Source organism: Nomascus leucogenys, chromosome 2 (genome assembly GCF_006542625.1).
Source record: "Nomascus leucogenys isolate Asia chromosome 2, Asia_NLE_v1, whole genome shotgun sequence".
NCBI classification, from domain to species: Eukaryota; Metazoa; Chordata; class Mammalia; order Primates; family Hylobatidae; genus Nomascus; species Nomascus leucogenys.
In genome coordinates, this window is record NC_044382.1 from 53,263,060 (window position 1) to 53,290,915 (window position 27,856).

The 27,856-nt window shown below is 51.1% G+C and overlaps 1 protein-coding gene across 5 annotated transcripts; it reads right to left on the reverse strand.

Annotated features, from left to right (window-relative positions):
* Window positions 1–393: 393 nt before the first annotated feature.
* On the reverse strand, window positions 394–27,625 carry CES3 (carboxylesterase 3). Of its 5 annotated transcripts, none has more exons than XM_004087307.2 (13): window positions 27,535–27,625; window positions 12,255–12,459; window positions 12,009–12,147; window positions 11,702–11,835; window positions 11,127–11,280; window positions 10,910–11,014; window positions 9,283–9,384; window positions 8,763–8,903; window positions 5,885–5,965; window positions 4,226–4,373; window positions 3,052–3,201; window positions 2,811–2,889; window positions 394–2,703 (listed from the first exon to the last, which is right to left on the reverse strand). In XM_004087307.2, exons 1-13 carry the CDS (start codon window positions 27,608–27,610, stop codon window positions 2,508–2,510), a joined length of 1,710 nt encoding a protein of 569 aa, XP_004087355.1. In that variant the 5' UTR covers window positions 27,611–27,625; the 3' UTR covers window positions 394–2,507. The 5 variants fall into 5 exon arrangements, with proteins under 5 accessions (XP_004087355.1, XP_003262918.2, XP_030651495.1 ...); XM_003262870.4 differs by lacking the exon at window positions 27,535–27,625 and adding an exon at window positions 14,597–14,714; XM_030795635.1 differs by lacking the exon at window positions 27,535–27,625 and adding an exon at window positions 12,554–12,665.
* Between the last annotated feature and the right edge of the window lie 231 nt (window positions 27,626–27,856).

Sequence of the window (27,856 nt, forward strand, 5' to 3'; positions counted from 1 at the left end):
GTGTTTTAAGGTAGTGGTACATTCATCCTCAAAGCAAGAAATGTTTACTTCTGTGTCCGGAATTGGTGGGTTCTTGGTCTCTCTGACTTCAAGAATGAAGCCGCGGACCCTCCGGGTGAATGTTACAGTTCTTAAAGGCGGCGTGTCCTGAGTTTGTTCCTTCTGATGTTCAGATGTGTTCAGAGTTTCTTCCTTCTGGTGGGTTCGTGGTCTCGCTGGCTTAGGAGTGAAGCTGCAGACCTTTGCGGTGAGTGTTACAGCTCTTAAGGTGGCATGTCTGGAGTTGTTCCTTCCTCCCTGTGGGTTCGTGATCTGATTGGCTTCAGGAGTGAAGCTGCAGACCTTTGCGGTGAGTGCTATAGCTCATAAAGGCAGTGTGGACCCAAAGAGTGAGCAGAAGCAAGATTTATTGCAAAGAGGGGAAGAACAAAGCTTCCACAGTGCAGAAGAGGACCCAACCGGGTTGCCACTGTTGGCTCGGGCAGCCTGCTTTTATTCTCTTATCTGGCCCCACCCACATCCTGCTGATTGGTCCATTTTACAGAGAGCCGAGAGGTCTGTTTTGACAGGGTGCTGATTGGTGCGTTTACAATCCCTGAGCTAGACACAAAGGTTCTCCACATCCCCACTAGATTAGCTAGATACAGTGTCCACACAAAGGTTCTCCAAGTCCCCACCAGAGTAGCTAGATACAGAGTGTCGACTGGTGCATTCACAAACCCTGAGCTAGACACAGGGGGCTGATTGGTGTGTTTACAAACCTTGAGCTAGATGCAGAGTGCTGATTGGTGTATTTACAATCCCTTAGCTAGACATAAAGGTTCTCCAAGTCCCCACCAGACTCAGGAACCCAGCTGGCTTCACCCAGTGGATCCTGCACGTGGGCAGCAGGTGGAGCTGCCTGCCAGTCCCATGCCGTGCGCCCGCATTCCTCATCCCTTGGGTGGTCGATGGGACTGGGCGCCATGGAGCAGGGGGCGGTGCTCGTCGGAGAGGCTCTGGCTGCACAGGAGCCCACCGGGGTCGGGGGAGGCTCAGGCATGGTGGGCTGCAGGTCCCGAGCCCTGCCCTGCTGGGAGGCAGCTAAGGCCCAGCGAGAAATCGAGCACAGTAGCTGCTGGCCCAGGTGCTAAGCTCCTCACTGCCCAGGGCCGGCAGCTCCGAGTGCGGGGTCTGCCAAGCCCACGCCCACCCAGAACTTCCACTGGCCCGCAAGTGCCACGCGCGGCCCTGGTTCCCGCCTGCACCTCTCCCTCCACACCTCCCTGCAAGCTGAGGGAGCCGGCTCCGGCCTTGGCCAGCCCAGAAAGGGGCTCCCACAGTGCAGTGGCAGGCTGAAGCGCTCCTCAAGTGCTGCCAAAGTGGAAGTCCAGGCAGAGGAGGCGCCGAGAGCGAGCGAGGGCTGTGAGGGCTGCCAGCACACTGTCACCTCTCACTTCCACTCTGAAAACCTCTTGGTGCTTTTCACCTTTTGCAGCCCAAGTGGGTGGGTCTCTTCTTTTCTCTGTGACAATAGCCCGACTGATGCCCTGGTCCAGATGCCCTCCCCTCGTCTGTCCTGCTGTGTCTTGGTGGGTGCTCTTGGAGCTGTGCTGAGCTCCCCAGAAACTGGTATCCCCAAGCCAGGAAGGGAGGGAGGACCCGGCACTGGGGCTGGGAGCTGGCATCCAGTGTCCTGAGGGTCAGGGCTGGAATTGGTGAGGGTCAGGTCTGGGTGACACTCATGGCCCTGCTGGATTCTGTTGTCATGTGCAGGGGCCAGGACTGGGCAGCAGAGAGGAGGATACCCCTCCCACCCTAGTCTGAGGCCTTAGTCAGGGGCTAAGGTCTGGTCTAGGCTGGATCCCCTGGCGCCCCAGGACTTTTCCCATCCCAGGTCTCTGCCACTGGCAGGCACCCTTCTGGCCAAGGTGGACAGTGTCGGTGGGGGCCTGAGTATGGCTTTGGCACCTGAAGGCTCTGGGTTCAAGTTCAGCAGCTGCCATTCCCATACTCTGTGTTTCACTCACTCAGCAAACATCCCCTAACTCCAGGTCCCGCCCGATCCTAGTGTGGGTGACAGAGTGGGGTTAGGCTAATCCCCATTTTCAGAGAGCTCCTCTGAGGGGGAGACAGACACAGACACAGTGCTAGCCTCGGATGGACTGTGCTCTAATGGAGGCAGACTTGGGGCCGCACAGCCCAGAGAAGGCAGGGAAGGCTTCCTGGGGGAGTGAGTCCTCTAGGAAGCTAGAGGAATGTGCTAGAACCTACCACGAAGAAAGCAGGAAAGGCACTTCAGGGAGAGGGAAGAACTTGTACAATGGCCCAGAGGTGGGAGGCAGCCTTGTGACATTTCAAAAGAACATAATGCCAGTCACAGAGCAGCTGACACTTTAAGGAACATGACTCCATGTAGGGCTGGTTGAGATTAAAGTCTCAGCAGGGGGAGAGGCTGGCTGCCCTGCTGGGACTCTGCCACCACTTGAAGAGTGGTTTGCCCCAGCCAAGAAGGTTCAGGCCTGGCCTCAAAGGTCCTCCTGGGGCTTCCTGTTCTTCTGCTTCTGGTGCCACTGTTGTATCTTGCTGGGGAGCGTCTCTGACCAGAACTGCATCCGGGCCTCCCTGAACTTCTGTCGGGCCCGTGGCACTGGGTTGATCTCCAGATATTGTTCCGCCTGGTTGAATCGGGGCCAAGGAGGCAGACCCTTGCTATTGGGGTCCCTGGGTGGGAAAAATGAATGAGGACCAAGGCTTCCTGTGCTGTCCCCCAGAGGGGCCGACCTGAGCATCCCAGGCCCAAAGCCAGCTATGCCCTGTCACTCACTCACCCTGTACGGGCAAAGTGGGTCCACTGGGCCATCATGGTGAGGCTTAGCTGCTTCTCCTCCTCTGTGGCCTCTGGAAAGGCTGGAAAGGTGAGAGGGACAGAACTGAATGAGAGTCAGGTGGGACTTGGAAGGGACCCAAGGATCCTCAGTGCTGACTGGAGACCTGTGTTCCTGCAAGCCCTGCCCAGGCCCCTTGGAGTCTGGCAGCCTAGGGATCACATGTCTGTCTGTCTGTCCTCACCCAGGCGGGAGCTCTCATCCATGAGGAAGGGACCTCCGAACACAAAAGCACCCTCAGCCGCATGATCAGCCTTCACCCAGGCAGGTTTGATCTTCGCAAAAGAACTGGGTCGATGCTGGAACTCATAGAAAAAGACAGGGCTTCCAGAATCTACAAAGAAAGGATGGGATGGGAGTTAGGCACTCATAGCCTGATTTGATGCTGCTTTTGGCAGCACATGCTCATAATAACACCAATTTCCATGATGATGATGATAAAATGACTAGCTGCAAACATTTACTGAGCGCTTGCTAGGTGACAGGCACCATTCTGTGTGCTTTGTGTCATCATTTTAATTTAATATTTTTATTTTAATCTTTGAAATGGTCTCGCTGTCGACCGGGCTGGAGTGCAGTGGCATGATCATGGCTCACTGCAGCCTGAGACTCCTGCGCTCAAGTGATCTTCCCACTTCAGCTTCCCAAGTATCTGGGACTACAGGTGTGTACCACCATGCCTGGCTAATTTTTAAAAAACTTGTGTAGCGATTGGGATCAATATGTTGCCCAGGCTGGCCTTGAACTCCTGGGCTCAAGCGATCCTCCCGCTTCTCCCAAAGTACTGGGATCACAAGCTTGAGCCACCCACCGCGCCTGGCCAGTGTCATCATTTATTTAATCCCCATCACAATAGATTAGATTCTGTATTAATAGACTTAATAGATTAGATTCTATTATTATTTCCATTTTACAAGGGAGGAAATCGAGGCACAGAGGGGGTAGGTATCTTGCCCAAGGTCACAAAGTTGAAAACGTGGAACTGTTCCAGGTCTGCTTCAGGGATTAGCTACTAGGCTTGAAGGAAGCAAGACTTTCCCGCCAGAAGTGCTGAAAGAGGATGAAATCACCCAATTGAGTGAATCCCTGAGAATTAGTGATAGGCCCTGCTGGGTGACCTTTGGTGAGTCATTGTACCTCTCTGAGCCTGGGGTTTTCTCCTCTGCATAGTTTCCTGCTGGAGACACCTCTCATTACTGTGACACTGCATCCCAGAGAAAGAGGGGTTTGGGGGGCAGTGGGGTGTGGGGTGCAAGGCATCGGGGGAACCAGCACCCTATCATGCCATGTCACCTGTGATGACCCAGCTCCTGGGTCCAAGTGGGAGGGGTTGGGCAGGTGGCCAGGGATAGGCTTACCTCGAAGGTATCTTGAAAAACTGTAGGTGGGAACATTGATGAATACGTCACCCATGAATTCCTGGAACGCCTGGCGTTTGGCTTGTGCGTCCGAGTTGCTGCCTAGGTATTCATCTATGATGGTGGGCATCATCTCAGGGGGCACATCCTGGGGCAAGAGGCCAGGCTCAGGCCTTCTCAGGGTGCACAGCTGTGGCAGACCCTCCCAGGAAGCCCCAAACTCTCCAGCATAGCTTCCCTCATAGCCTGATTCAATTCTGCCTTTGGCAGCACATGCTCATAATAACACCAATTTCCACGATGATGATGATGATGATGATGATGATGATGATGATGATGATAAAATGACTAGCTGCAAACATTGACCAGGCCTCATGGTCCAGGGGACAGCCAGCTGCCTCTCTGCCTCCCTGGGAGTTTGGCATAAGCTCAGGTTTGGAGTCAAATCTTAGCTCTGCAACCACTGCTTGGCTGTGTGATCTCAGACAGGTGGCTAAACCTCTCTGAAAGTCAGTCTCTGCCTGGCAGCCTATGTGAAGTCCCCAGCAAAGGGTCTGGCCTGGAAGCAGGTGCTCGGTTGAAGTTAACTGGGAAGTAAGTGAGAGCAGAAATGATAGGGGCTCCCTTCAGCTCCAGAGGGCAGTGATGAGATTGTGTGAATGGGAAGGGTTCTGGGGCTTCCAAAGAAGGGAAATGGACAAAGATTGAACAGCCCCTGGTATTGAGATCCCAGGTAGACTCTTCAAAAGCAACGTCTGGTCTCCTTACAACAGCCCAGGCGAGTGGGCAGTATCATCCCCATGTATAGATGAAGAGATGGGCTTAGAGGGGATAGGATAACTGGGCAAGTGCCCAGGGCTGGGATTTGGCCCCAGGTCTATCTAGCTCCACGTCTGACAGCTGAGGCTCTGGGGTCAGACAGAACTGGCTTAAACTGTGCCTCTGCCCCTTCCCCACCATGACACCTCAAGCCTCAGTTTCCTCATATGTAAAATGGGGCTAGTGAAAATTCCTCTGTAAAGAGTTGCAGTGCCGGGCGCGGTGGCTCCACGCCTGCAATCCCAGCACTTTGGGAGGCTGAGGCGGGCGAATCACCTGAGGTCAGGAGTGTGAGACCAGCCTGGCCAACATGGTGAAACCCTGTCTCTATTAAAATACAAAAATTAGCCGGGCATAGTGGCAGGTGCCTGTAATCCCAGCTACTCGGGAGGCTGAGGCATGAGAATCACTTGAATGAGGGAGATGGATGTTGCAGTGAGCCGAGATCGGGCCACTGCACTCCAGCCTCGGCGTCAGAGCAAGACTCTGTCTCAAAAAAAAAAAAAAAAGAAAAGAAAAGAAAAGAAAAGAAAAAAGAGTTGCAGTGAGGATTGAAGGAGATGAATCCCTTTCCCGGCACTCAGTGCACCATAGTCCGTGGCACATAATATGTGCTCATTAACGGGCAGTTTCATCTTGACGATGATGGTGATGATGGTTTTCCTTTGAGAACCACACTGGCTCGTGTCTAAGGAGATTCCAGAGTGGAAGTAAAATTGATCAGTTAGACAAAGGGGCTTGGTGGTAGGTGGGTAGCTGTGAGTGTGGGAAGGTAGGGGCAGAGACTGTGCTGTTGGATGGGATACCCACTAGCCTCCTCCCTCCTGCCTCTTGTCTCACCAGACTGGTCAAGATGGGTGTTGAGATGGCCAGCATGTCCTCCCGGCTCATCTGCTCCATTGTATCCAGGAGACCCCAGCCCTGTGTGGACACCAAGGCCCTCTCAGTGGAGCCTGCCCACTGGCTCACCCCGACTCCCAGCCCTGGGCAAGAAAGTGTTCACAGTCCTGAGGCCAGAAACTCATCATGGAGCACTTGGCCAAAATGGGGCCGAAAAGTCCACAGACCCAAAAAGATAAACCTCAAATTGGTGGGAGGTGGTGGGTGTGGGTGGGGAGAGCAGCCCCAAATACAACAGGCAAGTGGTTAAAGGCAACTGTAGACAATGAAAGAATTTCTTTAACTTTTTTTTTTTTTTTTTGAGACAGAGACTCACTCTGTTGCCCAGGCTGGAGTGCAGTGGCGCAATCTTGGCTCACCGCAACCTCCGCCTCCCGGGTTCAAGCTATTCTCCTGCCTCAACCTCCCGAGTAGCTGGGACCGCAGACACGCACCACCATGCCTGGCTAATTTTTCTATTTTTACTAGAGGTGGGGTTTTGCCATGTTGGCCAGGCTGGTCTCAAACTCCTGGCCTTGAGTGATAACGCCTGCCTTGGCCTCCCGAAGTGCTGGGATTAAAGGCATGAGCCACCGTGCCCAGCCTTAGTCACCCAACTTCTAAGAAATATTCTCAGTAACAAGTCCTGGGCACAGCCTTTCATGCCAGGCAGATCTCCCCAGGTCCTGGGGCACAGCCAGTTTGGGGTTCCCTTGGTTTCACTCATACAACTGGAAGTTGATGGTGTGGGGTTAAGGCTGCCTGCCAGAGTCTAGGGCATTGACCCGAAAACTTTTACAAGCTTTGTCTTTTGTGAGACAGTGTCTCACTCTGTCACCCAGGCTGGAGTATAGTGGCACAGTCTCGGCTCACTGCGGCCTCTGCCTCCTGGGTTCAAGTGATTCTCATGCCTCAGCCTCCTGAGTAGCTGGGATTACAGGCATGCACCACCACGCCCAGCTAATTTTTGTATTTTTAGTACAGATGGGGTTTCACCATGTCGGCTAGGCTGGTCTCGAACTCCTGACTTCAAGTGACCCACCCACCTCAGCCTCCCAAAGTGCTGGGATTACAGGCATGAGCCACCGCACCCGGCTTAAGCTTTGTCTTTGAGTGTCAAGGTCGCATGAGCCTCTCTCTCACATACCAAGAGACCAATATGAGGGGATTGATTCCAAAGGGCTAAGTCAGAGGACAAAAGCTATGGACATGAAGACATTCACTGCGCTATCAGCCTCAGTGGTAAAAACTAGAAGTTGCCAGGGCCGGGTGTGGCCTCATGCCTATAATCCCAGCACTTTGGGAGGCCAAGGCTGGTGGATCACCTGAGTTCAGGAGTTCCAGACCAGCATGATCAACATGGAGAAAACCCATCTCTACTAAAAAAAATACAAAAATTAGCCAGGCATGATGGCAGATGCCTGTAATCCCAGCTACTCAGAAGGCTGAGGCAGGAGAATCACTTGAACCTGGGAGGCAGAGGTTGCGGTGTAGTGAGCTAAGATCACGCCATTGCACTCCAGCCTGGGCAACAAGAGCGAAACTCCATCTCAAAAACAAAGCAAACAAACAAACCAAAAAACTAGAAGCTGCCCAAATGCCAAGATGAAAGAACAATGTAATCAGACCCTCCATTTGTGGAAGATTTGCAGCCATTAAAAGTGGTTGCTGGCTGGGTGCTGTGGCTCATGCCTGTAATCCCAGCACTTTGGGAGGTCAAGGCAGGAGGATTGCTTGAGGCCAAGTTAGCAGAGTGTGGTGGCACAGGCCTGAGGTCCCAGCTACTCAGGAAGCTGGGAAGATTGCTCGGGCCTGAGAGGTTGAGGCAGTAGTGAGTCATGATGGCGCTGCTGCACTGCAGACTGGATGATGGATTGAGACTCTGTCTCAAAAAACAAACAAACACAAACAACAACAACAAAAAACGGATTGCTTTGTCTTAGGGTGTGCAATGGGCCAAGATGGAAAAAAAAAAAAAAAAAAGAAAAGTGAAGAAAATCATTGCTATGAAGATGGGTAGAAGAATAAGAATGACATAAACAAGATCCTTGGGATGAAAGATGAAAGCACAGTGCTGGCACTCTTGTGGGAAGTTCTATGCACCTGGAAAGGACTGGAAGGCACTTAGCTCATGAGGTCCCCAGTGGCTTGATATCTAAAACCTGAGAGTCTTAGTCAATTGCTCCGGCACTGAATCACACTAACCAGTCTCATAGAGCCTGATGTATAAACCAGACACCAAGGCAGGAATATGCTGACCAGATCAGCACTGCCCAGTAGGCCAGTTTGTGCAAAAGTCTGGTTCCCTAAAATAAAACATTTGCTTTATTGTAGCAGCCCACGCCTGTAATCCCAATACTTCGGGAGGCCAAAGCAGGTGGATTACTTGAGGTCAGGAGTTCGAGACCAGCCTGGCCAACGTGGTGAAACCTCATCTCTATAAAAATACAAAAATTAGCCGGGTGTGGTGGCATGTGCCTGTAATCCCAGCTGCTTGGGAGGCTGAGGCAGGAGAAACTCTTGAACCCAGGAGGTGGAGGTTGCAGTGAGCTGAGATCGCACCACTGCACTCCAGCCTGGGTGACAGAGCAAGACTCTGTCTACAAAAAAAAAAAAAAAAAAGAAAAAGAAAACAAAACAAAACAACAACAACAACACAAAAAAACAAAGCTGAGTGACCTTGGGCAAGTCCCTCAAACCTTTCTGGGCCTCTGCTTTCTCACTTATCAAATGGGAGTAACAGGAGTGCTCAGCTCACAAGGTTGTAGTGTTGATGCTGGGGTGGGAGGTACTGGCTGGCGCAGGGCCTTGAAGGGCACAGGGGCGGGAGCACACTCACCCTGGGGATGAGCCAGCTGAATTCATGGTTGTTGACACCCATGAGGAAGGGCACAGAGTAGAAGGGCTTCTCCTTCAGGAGCTCCTTGGGGCTTTTGGGGAAGACAGTGCCATCAACGGTGAGAGGATAGATAGTCATTTTCTGCAGGAGAAAGCAATGCAGGAGGCTCCCAAGTTAGGGCCAAGCCTCAAAGGCTAGGACCCCAGGAGCCACTGAGCCGCAGGCCTGAGTGGCTGAACCTGGAGGGAAAGTGAAGGGATGGAGATCACCAGGGCTAAGGGGGTCAGGGGAACCGGGAGATCAGGGCGATGGACGCTTCCAGTTTCTTTCCTAGAAGACAGGCCTGCTGTGGGGATGGAGATGGCCCTCCATTTTTGTCTCCAAGCCCTCAGCCGCTTCCCCTCATGAGCTGCTGTCCCCAGCCCCACCTAGGAGTAGACTACCCCTCTGCTCCTGCAGGGCATGGATAGAACCCCCTCTGTGCCATTGCCCGGCACCATCCCCCAAAGGGTGGCCATACCAGCTTCTTGCTAAGGACCAGCTCTTCTCCTTCCTTCTGCCGAAGGCACTGTACCATCTCAGCCGGGGAGCTGGAGCTGCAGGCCAAGGTGTTTGTGATTTTCTGGGGACAAATGAAAGAGTCATGGCTCCCTCTCAGCCACTCAGCCCCACCTTGCAGCCCTCTGCCTCCCACAGAGAGGGTGCATCTGTAGGACAGCCGGATGCGATGTCACAGATCGACCCCGAGACTGGTCATAGACTTGCCACCACTCCTGAGAAGCCTGCCCTGCCCGTCAGCTTGGGTGGTCCCAAGGGCCCCCTTGCGTCCCCTATTAGATCATAATTTTATTATCTGGGGGAATGGGGGCGCTGAGTCCTCATTGCCCTCTAAGAATAGTGTCATTATCTTTTATTTATTTATGTTTTTTTGAGACGGACTCTCGCTCTGTCACCCAGGCTGGAGTGCAGTGGCGTGATCTCGGCTCACTGCAAGCTCTGCCTCCCAGGTTCATGCCATTCTCCTGCCTCAGCCTCCTGAGTAGCTGGGACTACAGGCACCTGCCACCACATCCCGCTAATTTTTTGTATTTTTAGTAGAGACAGGGTTTCACCATGTTAGCCAGGATCGCCTCGATCTCCTGACCTTGTGATCTGCCCGCCTCAGCCTTGAGCTGTGTTTTTCTTTGGACACGGGAGAGACAGGGAATGACCTCAAGTCTGTGGTCGAGAAAATATCTCCTGGCCATGGGAAAGAGGATGGGATGGGGAGGTTGAGAGGTGGATGCTGTTGTCCATACAAGGGTCAACATGCCCACGCAGAGGTCCCAGAATCATCTTGTACCCAGTGGTTACAATGCCCAGCCCTCTCTGCCTTGGCCGCCATCTGGGGCCAGGTGAGAGAACTGACCCAGCCTTCCAAATCCTGCTCACATTTGCCCCCTCTCCCCACGATGGCTCTATCGCTATTCCATCCTGTCTCTTTCTCCTGGACTCTACCCTGGTCATTTCACTGGCCTCTTGATCTTCAGGACAGCGCCCTCCAACCCACCTTCTGCTCCAAGTAGCTCAACCTTGTCTTTGCCCAACTTCTTCTTGCCCTCTGGAGAAAGTCCAGATTCCCAGGCATGGCCCCCACTTCTCCAGCGCCTTCACTTCCTGCCCTGTTCCCTAACCTGCAAGCTTGCTGCTGCAGGACCTGTCACTCTCTCCCACACCTGCAGCCTTTGCAGATGCAGTTCCCACTGTGACTTCCCTCCCCTGGATTCTCTTCAAAAGGCCTTACAATGAGGATCTAGGGTGGGGATCTGGAGCCTGAATGGAGAGCTCTCAGGCAGCAGGTGGCTGGCAATGGAGACCTCCTCCACCATGCTGTCTGGGGCAGAGAGGGGTGCTCCTGAAGACCACACCCTGGAGAAAGGACCAACAATGATATGCTTCAGGGTGGCCTCCTTCAGGAAGCCCTCCCTGACTGCCAACATGCTAGAATGCAGCAGTTGTTTCCTCTGATGCTCCTTCGTCTTATTGGGCTCCTCTTTTCTAACAGGGAGCTCCCTGCCAGCAACCCCCGCTACTCTGAGACCCCAGGGCCAGCATAGAGTGGGGTATGGGAGGCACGCATGGAGTAAGAGAGGGAAGGAAATGCAGACCTGAGCTAGGGGCCAGGGGTGAGACTCGATGATCCCTGGGGTGGTGATGACCCCACTCTGTGTAATGGCTCTGTGGAACAGCCCTGCAGCCATCGGGGACAGGACCTAGGTGCATTGGAGAGAGTAGATTGCTGTCAGAGGAGGGCAGAGGAGCTGGGAGTTCTGAGACCACCGGAGCCATCCTGGCCACCATCACTAGCCCCCTATGGTGACTTACCAGGCCAGAGATGATGCTTCCACCAGCAGATCCACCAAAGACGGTGACACAGTTGAGGTCACCCCCGAAGGGGGTGATGTTTCCTTGTACCCAGCGCAGAGCAGCTACCACATCTAGGAAGCCCTGGTTGCCAGGTGCATGCTCATCTCCAGTGCTGGGGGCAGTGTTGGGGCAATGGTTAGTTCAGCCTGGCTCCTCGCCAGCCTCTGCAGGTTTGCTTTGAATTAGCCACCAGGATGCTAGACCCTTCTCTGCTCCCCAGGTCTGGCCTGTCTGGGAGCCATGGCTGGCATCTCCGGAGCCTGTTGCTCTTTGTCCCATATCCTGCTGGAACCTGGGCTTCAGCCCAGGAATCAATGCCCTCTGCCCAAGGGATCAAGTTCACTGTATAATTCTGGCTTTGGCTGGACCCCTCTCCCAGGGTGGAGGCTTGGGGGTTGCCCTTCTCTGCCCCAGACAGCATGGGTAAGCGGCCCTCCATTCAGGTTCCGGACCCCAGCCTAGATCCCCAGTTGCTCTGGTGAGCTGGCCTCTCCCTGGTGCAGGCAGTGCTCTGGCCAGGCCTGTTGTCTCACCTGAAGAAGCCAAGGACCCCAAGGCGGTACTGGACTGTAACCACGACCACATTCCCATAGGCAGCCAGGGCTGATCCATCGTAGGAGGTGGCAGCGCCAGTTATCAGAGCGCCTCCATGGACCCATACCATGACCTGCAGAGGTGGCCATGGGGCACTGACCCCCAAGCTCCTGAGACCTCAGCTGCCCACCTGCCAGCCCAGGGCAGTCTCAGGATCTCTAGGGTGCTTTGGAAACAGGGACAGGGAGGGGACAGGTGGGCATAGTGGAGCTGGATCAGGTGGACAGGGCCCTCTGGGGTGCCTACCGGCCTGCCAGCCCCTGCGGTGGCCTCAGCTGGGCTATAGATGTTGAGGACCAGGCAGTCCTCTGAAACAGAGAAGATCTGCTGTTTTCCGTTGAGGACAAATCTGCTGTTGTTCATGCTCTCCACGTCTTGTAGGCACCTGTGGCCAAGGGTGGGCCTGAGGTCCAGCTGTTCAGCCCCACAAGCCCCAGCAGCAGGATTCTCCCGCAACCTGCCTGTTTGCCCGCCTCCACCAGCACTACTCACATTGGGGGCGCAGTGCTGGCATCCCGCACACCCTCCCAGGGCTGTGCTGGGCGTGGGGCTGAGAACCGGTCAGGCCCCAGTGGCGGCTGGGCAAATGGAATGCCCAGGAAGACATTCACAAGGCGGTCTGTGCCCTTCACGCCCACCTGCCGGCCTCGCACACGACCCAGGGTGGTGTCTACTTCAGGCTGAGCAACTTTGGGCCCTGAGGGAAGGACAGAAAGGCCACTGGGTGAGTTTGCAGCCCCCATGAGGGGAAGGAGTGAAAGACAAACACTCAGGCTGTTCTCAGTACTTACCACACAGCATCTTGGTAACCTTCCCAGCAAGCCGGTGAGCCTGGTCTTAGGTTGACGCCCAACTTCCTCCTCCCTGCCTGCCTGAGAGTCACTACCACTCCACTCCAGGCCAGACCGGGCCTGCCACTAGGGCCTTGAGCCTTGGGGCCAGCCATTTGCCCATTTGTTTGTTTTTTTGTTTTTGAGACAGGGTCTAGCTCTGTTGACCAAGCTGGAGTGCAGTGGCACGATCTTGGCTCACTGCAACCTGTGACTCCCGGGTTCAAGTGACTCTAGGGCCTCAGCCTCCCAAGTAGCTGGGATTACAGGTGTGCACCACAATGCCTGGCTAATTTTTGTATTTTTAGTAGAGACGTGTTTCACCATGTTGGCCAGGCTGGTCTCGAACTCCTGACCTCAAGTAATCCATCCACCTGGGGCTCCCAAAGTGCTGGGATTACAGGCATGAGCCATCATACCCAGCCCTGAATTATTTTTTAAAAAATAGAGATGGGGTCTCATTATGTTGCCCAGGCTGGTCTCAAACTCCTGGGCTCAAGCAATCCTTTTGCCTCAGCCTTCCCAAGTGCTGGGATTACAGGTGTGAGCCATCATGCCCAGCTGGCACCATGTTTCTTGTATGGCCTGCAGAACTGTGAGCTAATTAAACTTCTTTTCTTTGTGAATTACCCAGCTTCCTGTATTCTTTTACAACAACACAAACAGACTAAGACTGGAGGACTGCCTCTCCCAGGCTAGACAATTCCTACAGATAGGAGGCAGCTCTCTGGGGAGTTGGAATTGGCAGGCAATTCTCTAGGGAGCAAAGGCAAACCAGTCCAGAGCCATACCCCAACCACCTCCTTTATACAGCTCTCAGCCCCTGGCTGCCATCCACTAGCCATAATCACTGTAGAGCCAGGTACCAGGAAGCTGGGGACAGCCCCTTTCCTCAGAGCCTGCTGCCAATTGTAAACCTGTTTAGCCTGCCTTGCCTATTCCTTCCCACAGCAACTGTGGCAAAGGAGCTTGCCCACATTTTCCCCCTGCTCCCTCTGCCTCCTGGCCGATGCCACCTGGTGCTTCCCTCTGTGGCCCAGTGTGGCATGGCCTGCTTCCTGTTCACAGGGAACTACGAGCAAACTCCTTCCCTCATGATAGTCATTTGCATATCTGCTTGTCTTACTATACTTCATTAAAACAAATCTCAAGCCCCCTTAAAACATAAAGACAGGCCAGTTGCGGCGGCTCACCCCTGTAATCCTAGCACTTTGGGAGGCCGAGGCAGGTGGGTCACCTGAGGTCAGGAGTTTGAGACTAGCTTGGCCAAAATGGTGAAACCCCGTCTCTGTTAAAAATACAAAAATTAGCCGGCCATGGTGGCAGGTGCCTGTAATCCCAGCTACTCAGGAGGCTGAGGCAGGAGGATCGCTTGAACCGGGAGGTGGAAGTTGCAGTGAGCCGAGATCACGCCACTGCACTCCAGTCTGTGTGACAGAACGCAACTGCCTCCAAACAAACAAAAAACCATAAAGGCAATCATGGCCCCTGGCAGGGCTGCCCTTGGCGATCATTGAAGATAGCAAGAGTAGAGCGGGTACAGTGGCTCATGCCTGTAATGGCAGCACTTTGGGAGGCCGAGGCAGGTGGTTCACCTGTGGTCAGGCGTTTGAGACCAGCCTGACCCACATGGTGAAACTCCATCTCTGCTAAAAATACAAAAATTAGCCGGCCATGTGGCAGGTGCTTGTAATCCCAGCTACTCAGGAGGCTGAGGCAAAAGAATCGCTTGAATCCAGGAGGCAGAAGTTGCAGTGAGCCGAGATCGCACCATTGCACTCCAGCCTGGGCAACAAGAGGGACACTCTATCACAAACAACAACAACAAAAACAATGAAACAAATATAGCAAGAGCAGAGCGCCTGCCCAGAGAGAATGCACAACCCCTGCTCTGCCTCCAAACAGGACTCTTTCCCGAGCGGTCTGCCCACTGCTCCCTGTCCCTGTCTCACTCTTGACTCCTCCACACCAAGTCCCTCTGCAGGCCCAGCAGGTGTGTCTTACCAGTGGCTGTGGCAGGGCATGCCAGGAGCAGACAGACCACCCCGACAAGGACCCCAGACTCCACTCTCACTGCTGTCTCCATTCTCCTTACAACTGGTTCGACAGAAGCTTCAGAAGGTGGAATAAGATCCCTGCCCTTCAGCACCACTGATCTCTAAAGGGCTGTGCTATAGAACCTCCAAGGACAGCGCCACCTAGCTGGTGGCCAGCCCCATGCTCAGGCTGAGCCAGAGGCAGGGCTAGCTGAGCGCCCTGCAGAGGCCTGGTTGATATCACAGCCCTCCCAGACCCACTGTTTTCAAATTCCAGCTCTCCTGACTTGGTGATCTCCATGAAATCCTGTGCGTTCATCCCAAGATGATCACATCACTGACCCTAGGAAGTGGTGGCCAGTGACCCTGGGGTGCCACTCTGAGTGGGCCACCTGGCCTGAGGTGAGGGCTTGATATGGTTTGGATGTTTCGTCCCCTCCAAATCTCATGTTAAAATGTGAAAGAAAATGAAACAGTGATGATAATAGGACCCACCTCATAGCATTGAAGTGAGGGTACATGTTTGCGTGTGTGTGTGTGTGTGTGTGTGTGTGTGTGTGTGTGTGTGAAAACATGAGGCTTGGGACTGGGTGTGGTGGCTCATACCTGTAATCTTAGTGTTTTAGGAGGATGGGGCAGGAGGATCGCTTGAGCCCAGGAGTTTGAGACCCACCTGGGCAACACAGGGAGACATGTCTCTAGAAAAAATAAAAAAATTAGCCAGGTGTGATGGTGCATGTCTGTGGTCCCAGCTACTTGGGAGGCTGAGGTGAGAGGATCACTTGAGCCCAGGCTGTCGAGACTGCAGTGAGCTGTGATAATGCCACTGCACTCTAGGCTAGGCTATAGAGCAAGACAAAGAAAGAGAGAAAGAAAGAAAGAGAGAGAGGGAGGGAGGGAGGGAGGGGAGGGGAGAGGAGGGGAGGGGCTTGGAACCAGAATTCATGGAAGCCTGAGGAGAGGAGAGGCTGGGAACCAGAAATGATGGAAGCCTGCTCTTGACCGGGGTGGGGATCTGCAGGGCATCTGTCTCTCTGCTGGCTTAGGAGGCTCCCACCCCAAGGGAGGGCAGGACTTACTTTTGGGCCTCAGTGTCAGGAACATGTCTGGCTGGGAGTAGGCGGTGGGAGGATGGATAGATATTTGCTGGCCCAGTGAAGGACAGAGTGAGGGTTGTGCCTAAACACGATTCCAGATCCCCTTCCGGGGCTCCAGCTGGCACCCAGAGCTGAAGAGACAGGCTTTAGGATGAAACTTCCCTTCTACAAAAAATAACTAGTGCCAGCTGGGCATTGTGGCACAAGTCTGTAGTCCCAGCTACTCAGGAGGATGAGGCAGGAGGATTGCTTGAGCCCAGGAGCTTGAGGCCAGCTTGGGCAACATAGCAAGACTCTGTCTCTAAAAAAAAATCAATAAAAAACCATTGCAGCTTCCTGAATCTCCCCGGCAGCCTGGGGTGGGGTCTCCTTTTCAGAGCTGCCTCCAGACCTTTGTCCTTCCCTGTTCCACCTTCCTCTTCTTGTTGCCATCACAGCCCTGCCACCTCCCAGCCACACTCCCTTGATCATTTGCTGAAGATTTTAGCACCTGGCTCTGGCATGCTTTCCACCTTCAACACTCACATCAAGGCACCTGGATCTCTTCTCCGCCCGCAATCTTACCTTCCATCTTCAGGTATAGATGCTGTCAGGAGAGCTCTCCATCTGCTCCCAAGGCCAAGTTTCCCAACTCCCTGCAGCTAGGTCTGCCATCCCTCCTAGCATTGTGGATGGGCCTACCAGGGCCAGGACTAGGGTGAGACAGGCCAGCAAGGCGCCCAGGGCATAAAAGTTAAAGAGTCACTCACCCCCGGGGTCATACCAGTAGAGGGTCGGCACCTGAGAATGAATGCCTTCTAAATTTTACACTTGCTTGTCTTGCTCTAGTCCCAGATCTGGGACCTACCCATGGACACTAGACCCTGGTCCCCTCCCACGTCCTCAGGGCTGTCTCTTCCGTAGCGGCATCCCTCCCATCAGCTGCAAACACAGCTTCTGTGTAAATGCCACCATCAAAGCCTGCCTTGACCCACTTTGCCCTCTAGATATTGCTCCATTCTTCTGTCTTTTCCCCTCCCCTCCTTCCTTTCTTTCGCTCTCCCTCTCTTTCTTTCTTTCCTTTCTTTCTCTTTCTTTTCTCTTTTTCTCTTTCTTTTTATTTCCTCTCTTTTCTGTATCTCTCTTTCTTTTCTTTCTCTTTCTTCTTTTTTCTTTCCTTTCTCTTTCTTCTTTTTTCTTTCTTGCTTTCTTTCCCTCCCCTCCACTTCCTTCCTACCTTCCTCTCTTTCTTCTTCTTCTTTTTTTTTTTTTTTTTTTTTTTTTGGAGACAGGGTCTCACTCTGTCACCCAGGGTAGAGTATAGTGGCATGATCTTGGCCCACTGCAGCCTCGATCTCCTGGATTTAAGTGATCCTCCCACCTTGGCCTCCCAAGTAGCTGGGACTACAGGTGCATGTGTGCCATCATGCCTGGTTATTTTTTTACTTTTTGTATTTTTTGTAGAGATGGGATCTCCCTATGCTGTCCAGGCTGGTCTCGAACTGCTGGGCTCAAGCAATCCTCCTCCCTCCACCTCCCAAAGTGCCAGGATTACAGGCGTGAGCCACCACGCCTGGCCCTTCTGTTCTTATTTCTAGGAAAGCTAGTCATCCACCTTTGCTGTCTCCAGTTTCTCTCCTTCCAGTCTCCACCAGAAGTTGCTCTTGACCTCCACCCAACAGCACGGCCTGTTATTGATTCAATGTCTCCCATCCAACTCACTGTGGCCCCAGCCATCCTCCCAGCCTCCTGCCTTGGTAGACGCTAACTCTGCCCTTAATTCCCATGCCCTAATTAATAGCTGGGCTTTGGGTGCTAAGAGGTCCCCAGCTCCTCCCAGCTCAGAGTCCAGTGACAAAGCTCCTTTACATGAACAGGTCAACTTCTTCCAAATTCCTGGGCTGCTGTCCATGACTACTGGGGTGAACATGCCCATGTATTCCACCACTTACCGTGCTATCGTTCAGAGGTCCTGGCATTGATGATGACTGAGGGAATCATAAAAATGTGAAACGAAGGCCAGGCATGGTGGCTCACACCTGTAATCCCAGCACTTTGGGAGGCTGAGGCAGAAGGATCACTTGAGCTCAGGAGTTCAAGACCAGCCTGGGTAACATAGCGAGACCCTATCTCTACAGAATTTTTTTTTAATTGCTAGGCTGGTGTTGCATGCCTTTAGTTGCAGCTACTCAAGAGGCTGAGGTGGGAGGATTGCCTGAGCCCAGGAAGTCAAGGCTGCAGTGAGCCATGATCGTGCCACAGCACTCCAGCCTGGGTAGTAAAGGGAGACTCTGTCTCAAGAAAAAGAAGTGAAAGGAAAAGAAGAGTCATCTCGGGAGCACATTTCTCTGTGTGTGAGGAAATGTTACATATATAGTAAATGTAGAGAGACAGAGACACACAGAGAGAGACAAAGAGTCAAAAGCAGAGGCTAAAAGTCCAAGGGACCAATTGCAATGAGATGCCACTAAACACCCATTAGAAAAAATCAGGGTCAGGTGTGATGGCTCACACCTGTAATCCTAGCAATATGGGAGGCTCAGGCAAGGGGATAGCTTGAGCCCAGGATTTTGAGATTAGCCTGGGCAATATAATGAGATCCCATCTCTACAATGTCTTTTTGTTTTGTCTTTTGAGTCAGAGTCTCGCTCTGTCGCCAGGCTGGAGTGGAGTTGTGCAATCTCAGCTCACTGCAACCTCCACCTCCTGGGTTCAAGCAATTCTCCTGCCTCAGCCTCCAGAGTAGCTGGGACTACAGGTGCACACCACCACGCCCAGCTAATTTTTGTATTATTAGCAGAGACGGGGTTTCACCATGTTGGCCAGGATGGTCTCGATCTCCTGACCTCGTGATCTGCCTGCCTCAGCATCCCAAAGTGCTGGGATTACAGGCATGAACCACTGCGCCCAGCCACAGAATTTTTTTTTTTTTTTTTTTGAGAGGGAGTCTCGCTCTGTCACCCAGGCTGGAGTGCAGTGTTGTGATCTCCGCTCACTGCAAGCTCCGCCTCCCGGGCTCACGCCATTCTCCTGCCTCAGCCTCCGGAGTAGCTGGGAGTACAGGCACCCGCCACCACGCCCGGAGAATTTTTTGTATTTTTAGTAGAGACGAGGTTTCACCGTGTTAGCCAGGATGGTCTCGATCTCCTGACCTTGTGATCCTCCTGCCTCGGCCTCCCAAAGTGCTGGGATTACAAGCGTGAGCCACCGCGCCTGGCCCCAGCCACAGCATTTTTAAAAATGCCTGTATTGCTAGCTACTCAGGAGGCTGAAGTGGGAAGATTCCTTGAGCCCGGGAGTTTAAGGTTACGGCGAGCTATGATCATGCCACTGCACTCTAGCCTTGGTGACAGAGAGACCCTGACTCTAAAAAAACAAAAACCAAAACCAAAACCTGAAAAAATCAGATTTAAGACCCATAAGACCAAGTTTTGGTGAGGATAGAGAGCATCTGGAACCCTCACAGATGGCTAGTAGGGTTGCAAAAATCATATAGTCATTTTGGAAAACAGTTTGGCATTTTATTTTTTAAAAATATCAGCCTAGGTGACACAGCAAGACTCTGTCACACAAAAGAAATCTGTGTATTTATCGTGTAGTGTAGATATTTATTTATTTATTTATTTTGAGAGTCTTGCTCTGTTGCCCAGGTTGGAGTGCAGTGGTGCAGTCTCGGCTCATTGCAACCTGTGCCTCCTAGGTTCAAGCAATTCCCGTGCCTCAGCCTCTGAAGAAGCTGGGATTACAGGCATGTGCCACCATGCCCGGCTAATTTTTGTATTTTTAGTAGAGACGGAGTTTTACCATGTTGGCCAGGCTGGTCTCAAACTTCTGACTTCAGGTGATCCACCTGCCTTGGCCTCCCAAAGTGCTAGGATTACAGGCGTGAGCCACCGCGCCCAGCCTAGTGTAGATCTTTAAATAAGGGGCGTTTTCTTTAAAAGTAAAACACACCCTCGCCATATGATCCAGAATGGCCTTATATGGTGAGTGTCCACTCTCAGCTATCTACCCCACAGAAATGAAAGACTTGTCTGAAAATGTTCACAGCAGCTTTATAAAAATACCACAAAAATGGAAGTCACTCAAATGTGCACCCACTGATTGTAGGGAAAAGAAAGAGAGATCAGACTGTTACTGTGTCTGTGTAGAGAGGGAAGATATAAGAAATTTCATTTTGACCTGTACCCTGGACAATTGCTTTGCCCTGAGATGCTGTTAATCTGTAACTTTGCCCCAACCTCTTTGCCCCAACCTTGAGCTCACAAAAACACGTGTTGTATGGAATCAAGGTTTAAGGGATCTAGGGCTGTGCAGGACGTGCCTTGTTAACAAAATGTTTACAAGCAGTATGCTTGGTAAAAGTCATCGCCATTCTCTAGTCTCAATAAACCAGGGGCACAATGCACTGCGAAAAGCCGCAGGGACCTCTGCCTTGGAAAGCCGGGTATTGTCCAAGGTTTCTCCCCATGTGATAGTCTGAAATATGGCCTCGTGGGATGAGAAAGACCTGACGGTCCCCCAGCCCGACACCCGTAAAGGGTCTGTGCTGAGGAGCATTAGTAAAAGAGGAAGGCCTCTTGCAGTTGAGATAAGAGGAAGGCCACTGTCTCCTGCCTGCCCCTGGGAACGGAATGTCTTGGTATAAAACCCGATTGTACATTTGTTCAATTCTGAGATAGGAAAAAAACCGCCCTGTGGCGGGAGGTGAGACATGTTGGCAGCAATGCTGCCTTGTTATGTTTACTCCACTGAGATGTTTGGGCAGAGAGAAACATAAATCTGGCCTACGTGCACATCCAGACATAGTACCTCCCCTTGAACTTAATTATGACACAGATTCCTTTGCTCACATGTTTTCTTGCTGACCTTCTCCCCACTATCACCCTACTCTTCTGCCGCATTCCTCTTGCTGAGATAGTGAAAATAATAATAAAGACTGAGGGAACTCAGAGACTGGTGCCGGTGCAAGTCCTCCGTATGCTGAGTGCCGGTCTCCTGGGCCCACTTTTCTTTCTCTATACTTTGTCTCTCTGTCTTATTTCTTTTCTCAGTCTCTCATCCCACCTGGTGAAATATACGCACAGGTGTGGAGGGGCAGGCCACCCCTACACTGATGAATTAATAAAATTGCATATATTGGCGAGGCACACTGGCTCACTTCTACAATCCCAGCACTTTGGGAGGCTGAGGCGGGAGGATTGTTTAAGCCCAGGAGTTCAAGACCAGCCTGAACAACATAGCAAGACCCTGTCTCTAAAGAAAAAGAAAGGGGGTATATTTATACATGGAATACCAGTCCGCAATAAAAGAAAAGAACTACTGGTTGAATTTCAAAAACACAATTGACAGAAGCCAATCGCAAGTTATTTCATTTATATGATTAGTATTATTATATTAATTTATAATTTGTATTATTTCATTCATATTCTAGAAAACGCAAACTATAGCAATGGAAAGCAATTTGGTGGTTGCTTAGGAGCATGGATCAGGACGATTGACTGCAAAAGGGCTTGAGCGAATTTTGGAGTGATAGAAACATTGTAAAACTCCACGTGGTGATGTTTGCATGTCTTATACATTTGCTCAAAGTGATCAAACTGTACACTGAAAATGGGTGAGTTTAGGCCAAGCACAGTGGTTCACATCTGCCTGTAATCCTACCAATTTGGGAGGTCTAGATGGAAAGATCACTTGATCCTAGGAGTTGGAGACCAGCTGGGTAACCTAGTGAGACTTTGCCTCTACCAAAATTATGCATCCAGCCTGAAAGCAAATCGTCTCAAAAAAAAAAAAATAAAAAAATAAAAAAATAAAAAAATTTAAGTTCTCCAGCCATGGTGGCATGCGCCTGTGGTCCTGGCTACTTGGGAGGCGGAGGTGGGGGATGACTTGAGCCCAGGAGGTGGACGCTGCAGTAAGCTGTGATTGTGCCACTGCATTCCAGCCTAGGTGACAGAACGAGACCTTGTCTCAAAAAAAAAAAAAGGGTGGGGGGAGGTAAATTTAATTGTAAGTTATTTCACTATAAAGCTGTTAAAAAACAACTATTAAGTCTAAACTGTAATCCTGGGAATATATATTGGGAAAGTAAATTGTACATCTGCAGAACTGAAAAACATACAGAGCCAGGCATGCAGCCGGTGTTCAATAAATGCTTTCAGAATGTAGTGGAAACATTATGCACCAGTGTTTATTGAAAGGAAAGTCTCCCCCCATCTCTCAAATTCAAGTCAGCCCAGGTTTAACATTATCCTTGTCTGCCACCTGGTGGCCAAAATGGGCAAAGTGGATGTCCTGGTCTTTCACCTCCAAGCTTCGAAAGGCCGTAGTTGGGCTTAAAGGCCATGGATGGAAAGAAGGGAGACTTTCCCCCTGGAAAACCGGTGCCCTGAGAGGCAAGTTGGTCAGAGGTAGGGGTGTAAGGGGATTATTAGGGTCTATGGGACAAGAATACAGCCTCTTAATGACAGAGAGAATATACTTTGGTGAAACCAAGAGGCTGATTGAACACAATTGGCCATCTTTGCACACTGAGATATAATATGAGAAGGATTTTTGAGGAGCAAGGAAGGAGAAAAGTTCAGGGACAACAATGAGGTAAGTAGGAAAATAATCACGTGGACACACGTGATGAGTTCGTGGATGCTCAGGGGGTTGAAAGGTTGGCAGGGGAATTCTGAAAGGCGAGAGAACATCTCCCTGGGTGGAGAGGCCCCTGGGAGCCAGGGAACAGGAATCTCTTTTCTTAGATATGCCTGGACCTTTGGACCCTCAATCCCACTTCCAGGGCACACCCACAGATAAACATCTTCGCGAGCGTGCTATGATCCTGTGAGTATGGGCCTTACAGTGTTTGTAGAACCACTGAGAAGAAGAGCAACCTTCAGGAGACGGGCCACTGAGGAAGCGGCTTGGCTTTCCTGGCCACTGTGCAGGCGGCCCAGGCTCAGGGGCCTGTGGACAAGCCCAGTCTTGCTTCTTACAAAAATGGGGTGAGTCACCTCTGCAGGACACAGATAGGTGGGGAGATAGCTTGTTTTTTTTTTGTTTGTTTGTTTTTGTTTTTGTTTTTTTTTTTAGATAGAGTCTTGCTCTGTCACCCAGGCTGGAGTATAATGACACAATCTCAGCTTGCTACAATCTCCACTTCCCGGGTTCAAGCAATTCTCCTGGCTCAGCCTCCCAAGTAGCTGGGATTACAGGGATGTGCCACCACGCTTGGTTAATTTTTGTATTTAGTAAAGACAGGGTTTCACCTTGTTGGCCAGGCTAGTCTCGAAATCCTGACCTCAGGTGATCCACCTGGCTTGGCCTCCCAAAGTGCTGGGATTACAGGCAGGAACCACCGCACCTGGCCTGTAAAGGTGGCTTGTTTTAAATGTCAGTGATAGATGACATTTAGTGGGACAAAAGGGGAGTATAAGAACTTTTACATTTTCAGTAGTTGGTGACCTTGGTGGCTGAAATCTGGGAGCTCTAAGTGCTATGGTTTAAATGTTCGTATTGCCTCAAAAATTTGTATGGTGCAACCTAATCCCCAGTGTGATGGTATCAAGAGGTGGGGACTTCAGGAGGTGAAGGGATTAGTGTCCTTACAAAAGAGGCCAGAGGGAGCTTGTTTTCCCTTTCCTCCAGGGGAGCACACAGTGAGAGGCTGCCATCAATTAACCAGAGAACAAGTCATTGCCAGACACCAAATCTGCTGACACCTTGATCCTGGACTTCTAAGCCTCCAGAACTGTAAATAATACATTTCTGTCACATGAAGGCACTCAGTTTATAATATCAATCTGTAGAATTTTTTTAAAGTTTTATATCATTATAGGAAACTTTTTTTTTGAGACAGGGTCTTGCTGCATTGCCCAGGCTGGAGTGTAGTGGCACCATCATGACTCACTGCAGCTCTGACCTCCCAGGCTCAAGTGATATGCCCACCTCAGTCTACTGAGTAACCGAGACTACAGGTGTGTGCCACCGCATCCAGCTAATTTTTTACTTTTTTTTTTGTAGAGATGGCATTTCTCCATGCTGCCTAGGCTAGTCTCAAACTCCTGGGCTCAAGTTCAGGAGGCCCACCTTGGCATCCAAAAGTGCTGGGATTACGGGCATGAGCCACTGCGCCTGGCCTAACCAGTAGTATTTATTTATTTATTTTTTGAGACAGAATCTCGCTCCGTCACCCAGACTAGTGTGCGGTAGTGCAATCTTGGCTCACTGCAACCTCCGCTTCCTGCGTTCAAGTGATTCTTGTGTCTCAGCCTCCCGAATATGTAGGATCATAGGTGTGCACCACCAAGCCTGGCTAATTTTTGTATTTTTAGTAGAGACAGGGGTTCACCGTGTTGGCCAGGCTGGTGTCAAACTCCGGGCCAGCTACTCAGCTACTCAGAAGGCTAAGGCAGAAGGATTTCAATGCTGCATGACCTATGATCCTGTGCTTGCACACTAGCCTAGGCAACAAAGCAAGACCTAGTCTCCAAAAAAAAACATAGTGTGACTGCTGTGGGGATCAGGGAGGGAGGAAGTGATTGGAAATCACCTAACAGAGAAAGTCAGTCCTCTTAATAGATAAAGAATTTCTACAAACAAAGAATATGTTACCTATACAACAGAAAAAGCAGCATAAGAATATGTTCAGAATAAGCAATACAAATCAGTGTCTCTCAAATAAACAAAGAGATCCTTATCTCATTCATAGTAAGAGAAATGCACATTGAATTCTCACTGTGATGTCAACCACTCATTCTGTGGTATCACAACAAGCAAGACAATCAGATGTTACATATTTTCTATCAGAAGTACACAGCACCACATGTGAAGTAGCCCTCCAAAAAACAAAACAAAATAAAACCTAAAACCCAAATCTGATTATGCGTCTAGAATATAAATACAAGTTTACACAGTAGACAGGGGACAGAAAGAACAGTTAAAAGACACCACCGGGACGCAATCAGCAAAACCTAAATGGTGGGATCCTCTCCAGAACAAATAAACTGTTTTCTTCAACATGCAACAAAATTTAGAAAGAAAATTTTTAAAAGAGAGGCAGAGGGGAAATCTGAAGACTGAAAGAGACTCAAGAAACAAATAAAAATGACAGAGAATAATAAGTGTTGGTAAGGATGTGGAAAAATGGGAACTTTCATACATTGCCAGTGGGAAGGTAAAATGGTGCAGCTGCTTTGGAAAACAGTCTGGCAGTTTTTCAGGGGATTAACATAGAGTTGCCATATGACTCAACAATTCCACTCCTAACTATAAAGCCAAGAGAATTGGCAGGGCATGGAGGCTCACGCCTGTAATCCCAGCAGTTTAAGAGGTCAAGATGCGTGGATCACCTGAGGTCAGGCGTTTGAAACCAGCCTGGCCGACATGGTGAAACCCTATCTCTACTAAAGATACAAAAGTTAGCCAGGCGTGGTGGTGTGTGCCTGTAATTCCAGCTACTTGGGACGCTGAGGTATGAGGATCCCTTGAACCCGAGAGGCAGAGGTTGCAGTGAGCCTGGGTGACAGAGTGAGACTCCATCTCAAAAAAAAAGGAAAGAAAGAAAGAAAGAAAGAAAGAAAGAAAGAAAGAAAGAAAGAAACGTCTACTTATTTGCAAAGTATGAACCTTATTTGAATCCTGATTTTAAAAAAATACTTGTATTAACACAAGTATCATTTATAAATACTAAAGAACATAACTACATATTTGATTAAATTGAGAACATAATATGTTGTGGAAATATACACATACATACATATGTTTCTTTTCTTTAGTAGGACATGATGAAAAATTTACAGATGATATGATGTCTGTGATCAAATAATGATGCAAGAGAGAGGTGGCCATCCAGAAAACACCAGGTTATATTCAACCTGAGAAAGCTGATTTAAAAAAAAAAACAAAAACAAGATATTCGTCATTGCTGAAGGCGGACAATGGGGACATTGGATTTGTTATACTTCTCTTTCTACCTCAGACTTGGCTCATCCCTTGGTGCTGTACAGCCCTCGAGCAGCCTTGACCCTCTCTGTGCCTCAGGGAGATTCACCTGCTGTTGTTATTCCCACCAGCTCCCACCTGCCTGGCACCTTCCCTTTTGGAATCTCAGGTTCTGTTTCTGTAGGATTTGGGAAATCTGAGCCCAGTTCCATAATAAAAAGTCAGAAAACAAGTCAGGTGAGGCGGCTGATGTCTTTAGTCCCAGCACTTTGGGAGGCCGAGGTGGGTGGATCACTTGAGGTTAGGAGTTCGAGACCAGCCTGGCCAACATGGTGAAATCCTGTCTCTCCCAAAATATATAATATATTTGTCAGACACACATATATTTATAATATAATATAATACAATATAATATAATGTAATGTAGTATAATATATATGTAAAACCTTGGACTCCATCTGTTGCCCAGGCTGGAGCACAGTGGTGTGATTACAGCTCACTGCAGCCTCCACCTCCTGGGCTTGAGATCCTCCCACCTCAGCCTCCCGAGTAGCTTGGAGTACAGGTGTGTGCCACCATGCCTGAGTCCTTTTTTTTTTTTTTTAGTAGAGACAACTCTTGTTGCCCAAGCTGGTCTTTAACTCCTAGCCTCATGTGATCCTCCCATCTCTGCCTCTCACAGTGCTGGGATAACAGGTGTGAGCCACTGTGCCTGGCCCAAAATGTTTTGAAAGGTAGCTATCTGTGAGGCTGGGCAGATCTTCCTGCTAGGCTCCTGGTGAACTCTAGACTGTGGTCAAGGGCAGGCACGGAAGGAAGGCCTGCAGGAGTGCACCATGGGGCGGGGGAGCATGGACTCCACCTGGGCAGATTAAATTGGGAAAGGGTCGGGAGAGGCAGTCAAATCACACACTTAGGAGAGTTTCAGGTGAGAGAACCAAAGGCTGAAACACTCCCCCAGTTTCTGATAAGGGCCTGGAGAAGCCTGGCAGGCACACAGAGCCATCACCTTCACCCTGGAAGCCAAGTTGTGCCCTTGCCCAGGATGAGGTAAATGGCATGAAGGACACCACGAGCTCTTTGGCTCTTGTTTCTGGAGACAGATTTTTGCTTTTTCACCCAGGCTGAGCGGATGAAGGCTCACTGCAGCCTCAACCTCCCTGCTAAAGTGACCTCCCACCTCAGCCTCCCAAGTAGCTGGGACTACAGGTCACAGGCACCACAGCCCACTAATTTCCTTTAATTTTTTGTACACTCTGAGTCTCACTGTGTTGTCCAGGCTGGTCTCCAACTCCTGGGCTCAAGCAATTCCCTTGGCCTTCCAGTGTGCTGGGATTACAGGCGTGAACCAATCGCACCCAGCCACTGCTGCCTCTTGGATCTGCTTCAGGATTTGGAGCCTGGGGGCTTCTGCTCCTCAAGGACCACTATCCTCGTCTGAGGCCCGTTTGGAGGGTTCAGGGCGCCCCCCTGGCCAAGAACACCACACACTCAGAGCCAGCTGCTGCCAGAAGCTATTATTGTTATTACCGGCCAGCAGCACCAGCTACAGCCCCAATCATAAGAGGGAAATGGACTGAATTCCCGCACCCTCAATACCTCACTCACTCCGGCCCAATGCTGCCGACCCAGCCTGGCATGTCCCAGCGCTCTTGGGGCCCCTGTACCACGCTGGTTCCTCGCCGTGGTGTCCCGCAGGTGTCCCGACCCTTTCTGTGCTTCTAGGAGCCCACCCTGGGCGGCGGGGAGGCGTCGCCTGGGGCTCAAGAGTTCCGCGCTGTCATCTCCACCAGCTCCTACCTCCCAGGCACCTTCCCTCCCGCACTGTCAGGTTCTGCCTCCGCAGCATTTGACAGATCTGAGCGCGGTCCCTGTCACCCCTCCGCGGGAGCCTCACCCTGGCCGTGGACTAGAAGCAGCAGGAGCCCACAGGCCACCGCGCTCAGCCGCGCCCGAAGTTGGTGCAGCCGCATGGTCGGCTTGCTGGTCTCGATTCCCTGCGGGCAGACACGCTGCTGTTCACCCAGAGGCGCCCCGGGTAGGTCCAGCCATGGATCAGTGCCTTGTCCAGCCTCGGAGTTTGGACTGGGCAGGGAGTGGGCGGGGTGCGCTGGCTTGGGCCGGGGAAAGGTGGGTCTGGCAGGAGAGCCGGACTGAACAGTCATAAGTGGGTGGGGATCTAGTGGCAGGCAGGCCCGGACACGGCCACTTCCCCTCTG

Excerpts from the sequence above, each read along its gene's own strand:
- CES3 (XM_003262870.4), bottom strand. The coding sequence starts at position 14,678 with ATGGAGACAGCAGTGAGAGTGGAGTCTGGGGTCCTTGTCGGGGTGGTC. Across the intron at positions 9,385-10,909 it reads ACCCCTGGCCCCTAGCTCAG|AAAATCACAAACACCTTGGC; the intron begins GTCTGCATTTCC and ends ATTTGTCCCCAG. Across the intron at positions 2,890-3,051 it reads GGATGAGAGCTCCCGCCTGG|CCTTTCCAGAGGCCACAGAG; the intron begins GTGAGGACAGAC and ends TCACCTTTCCAG.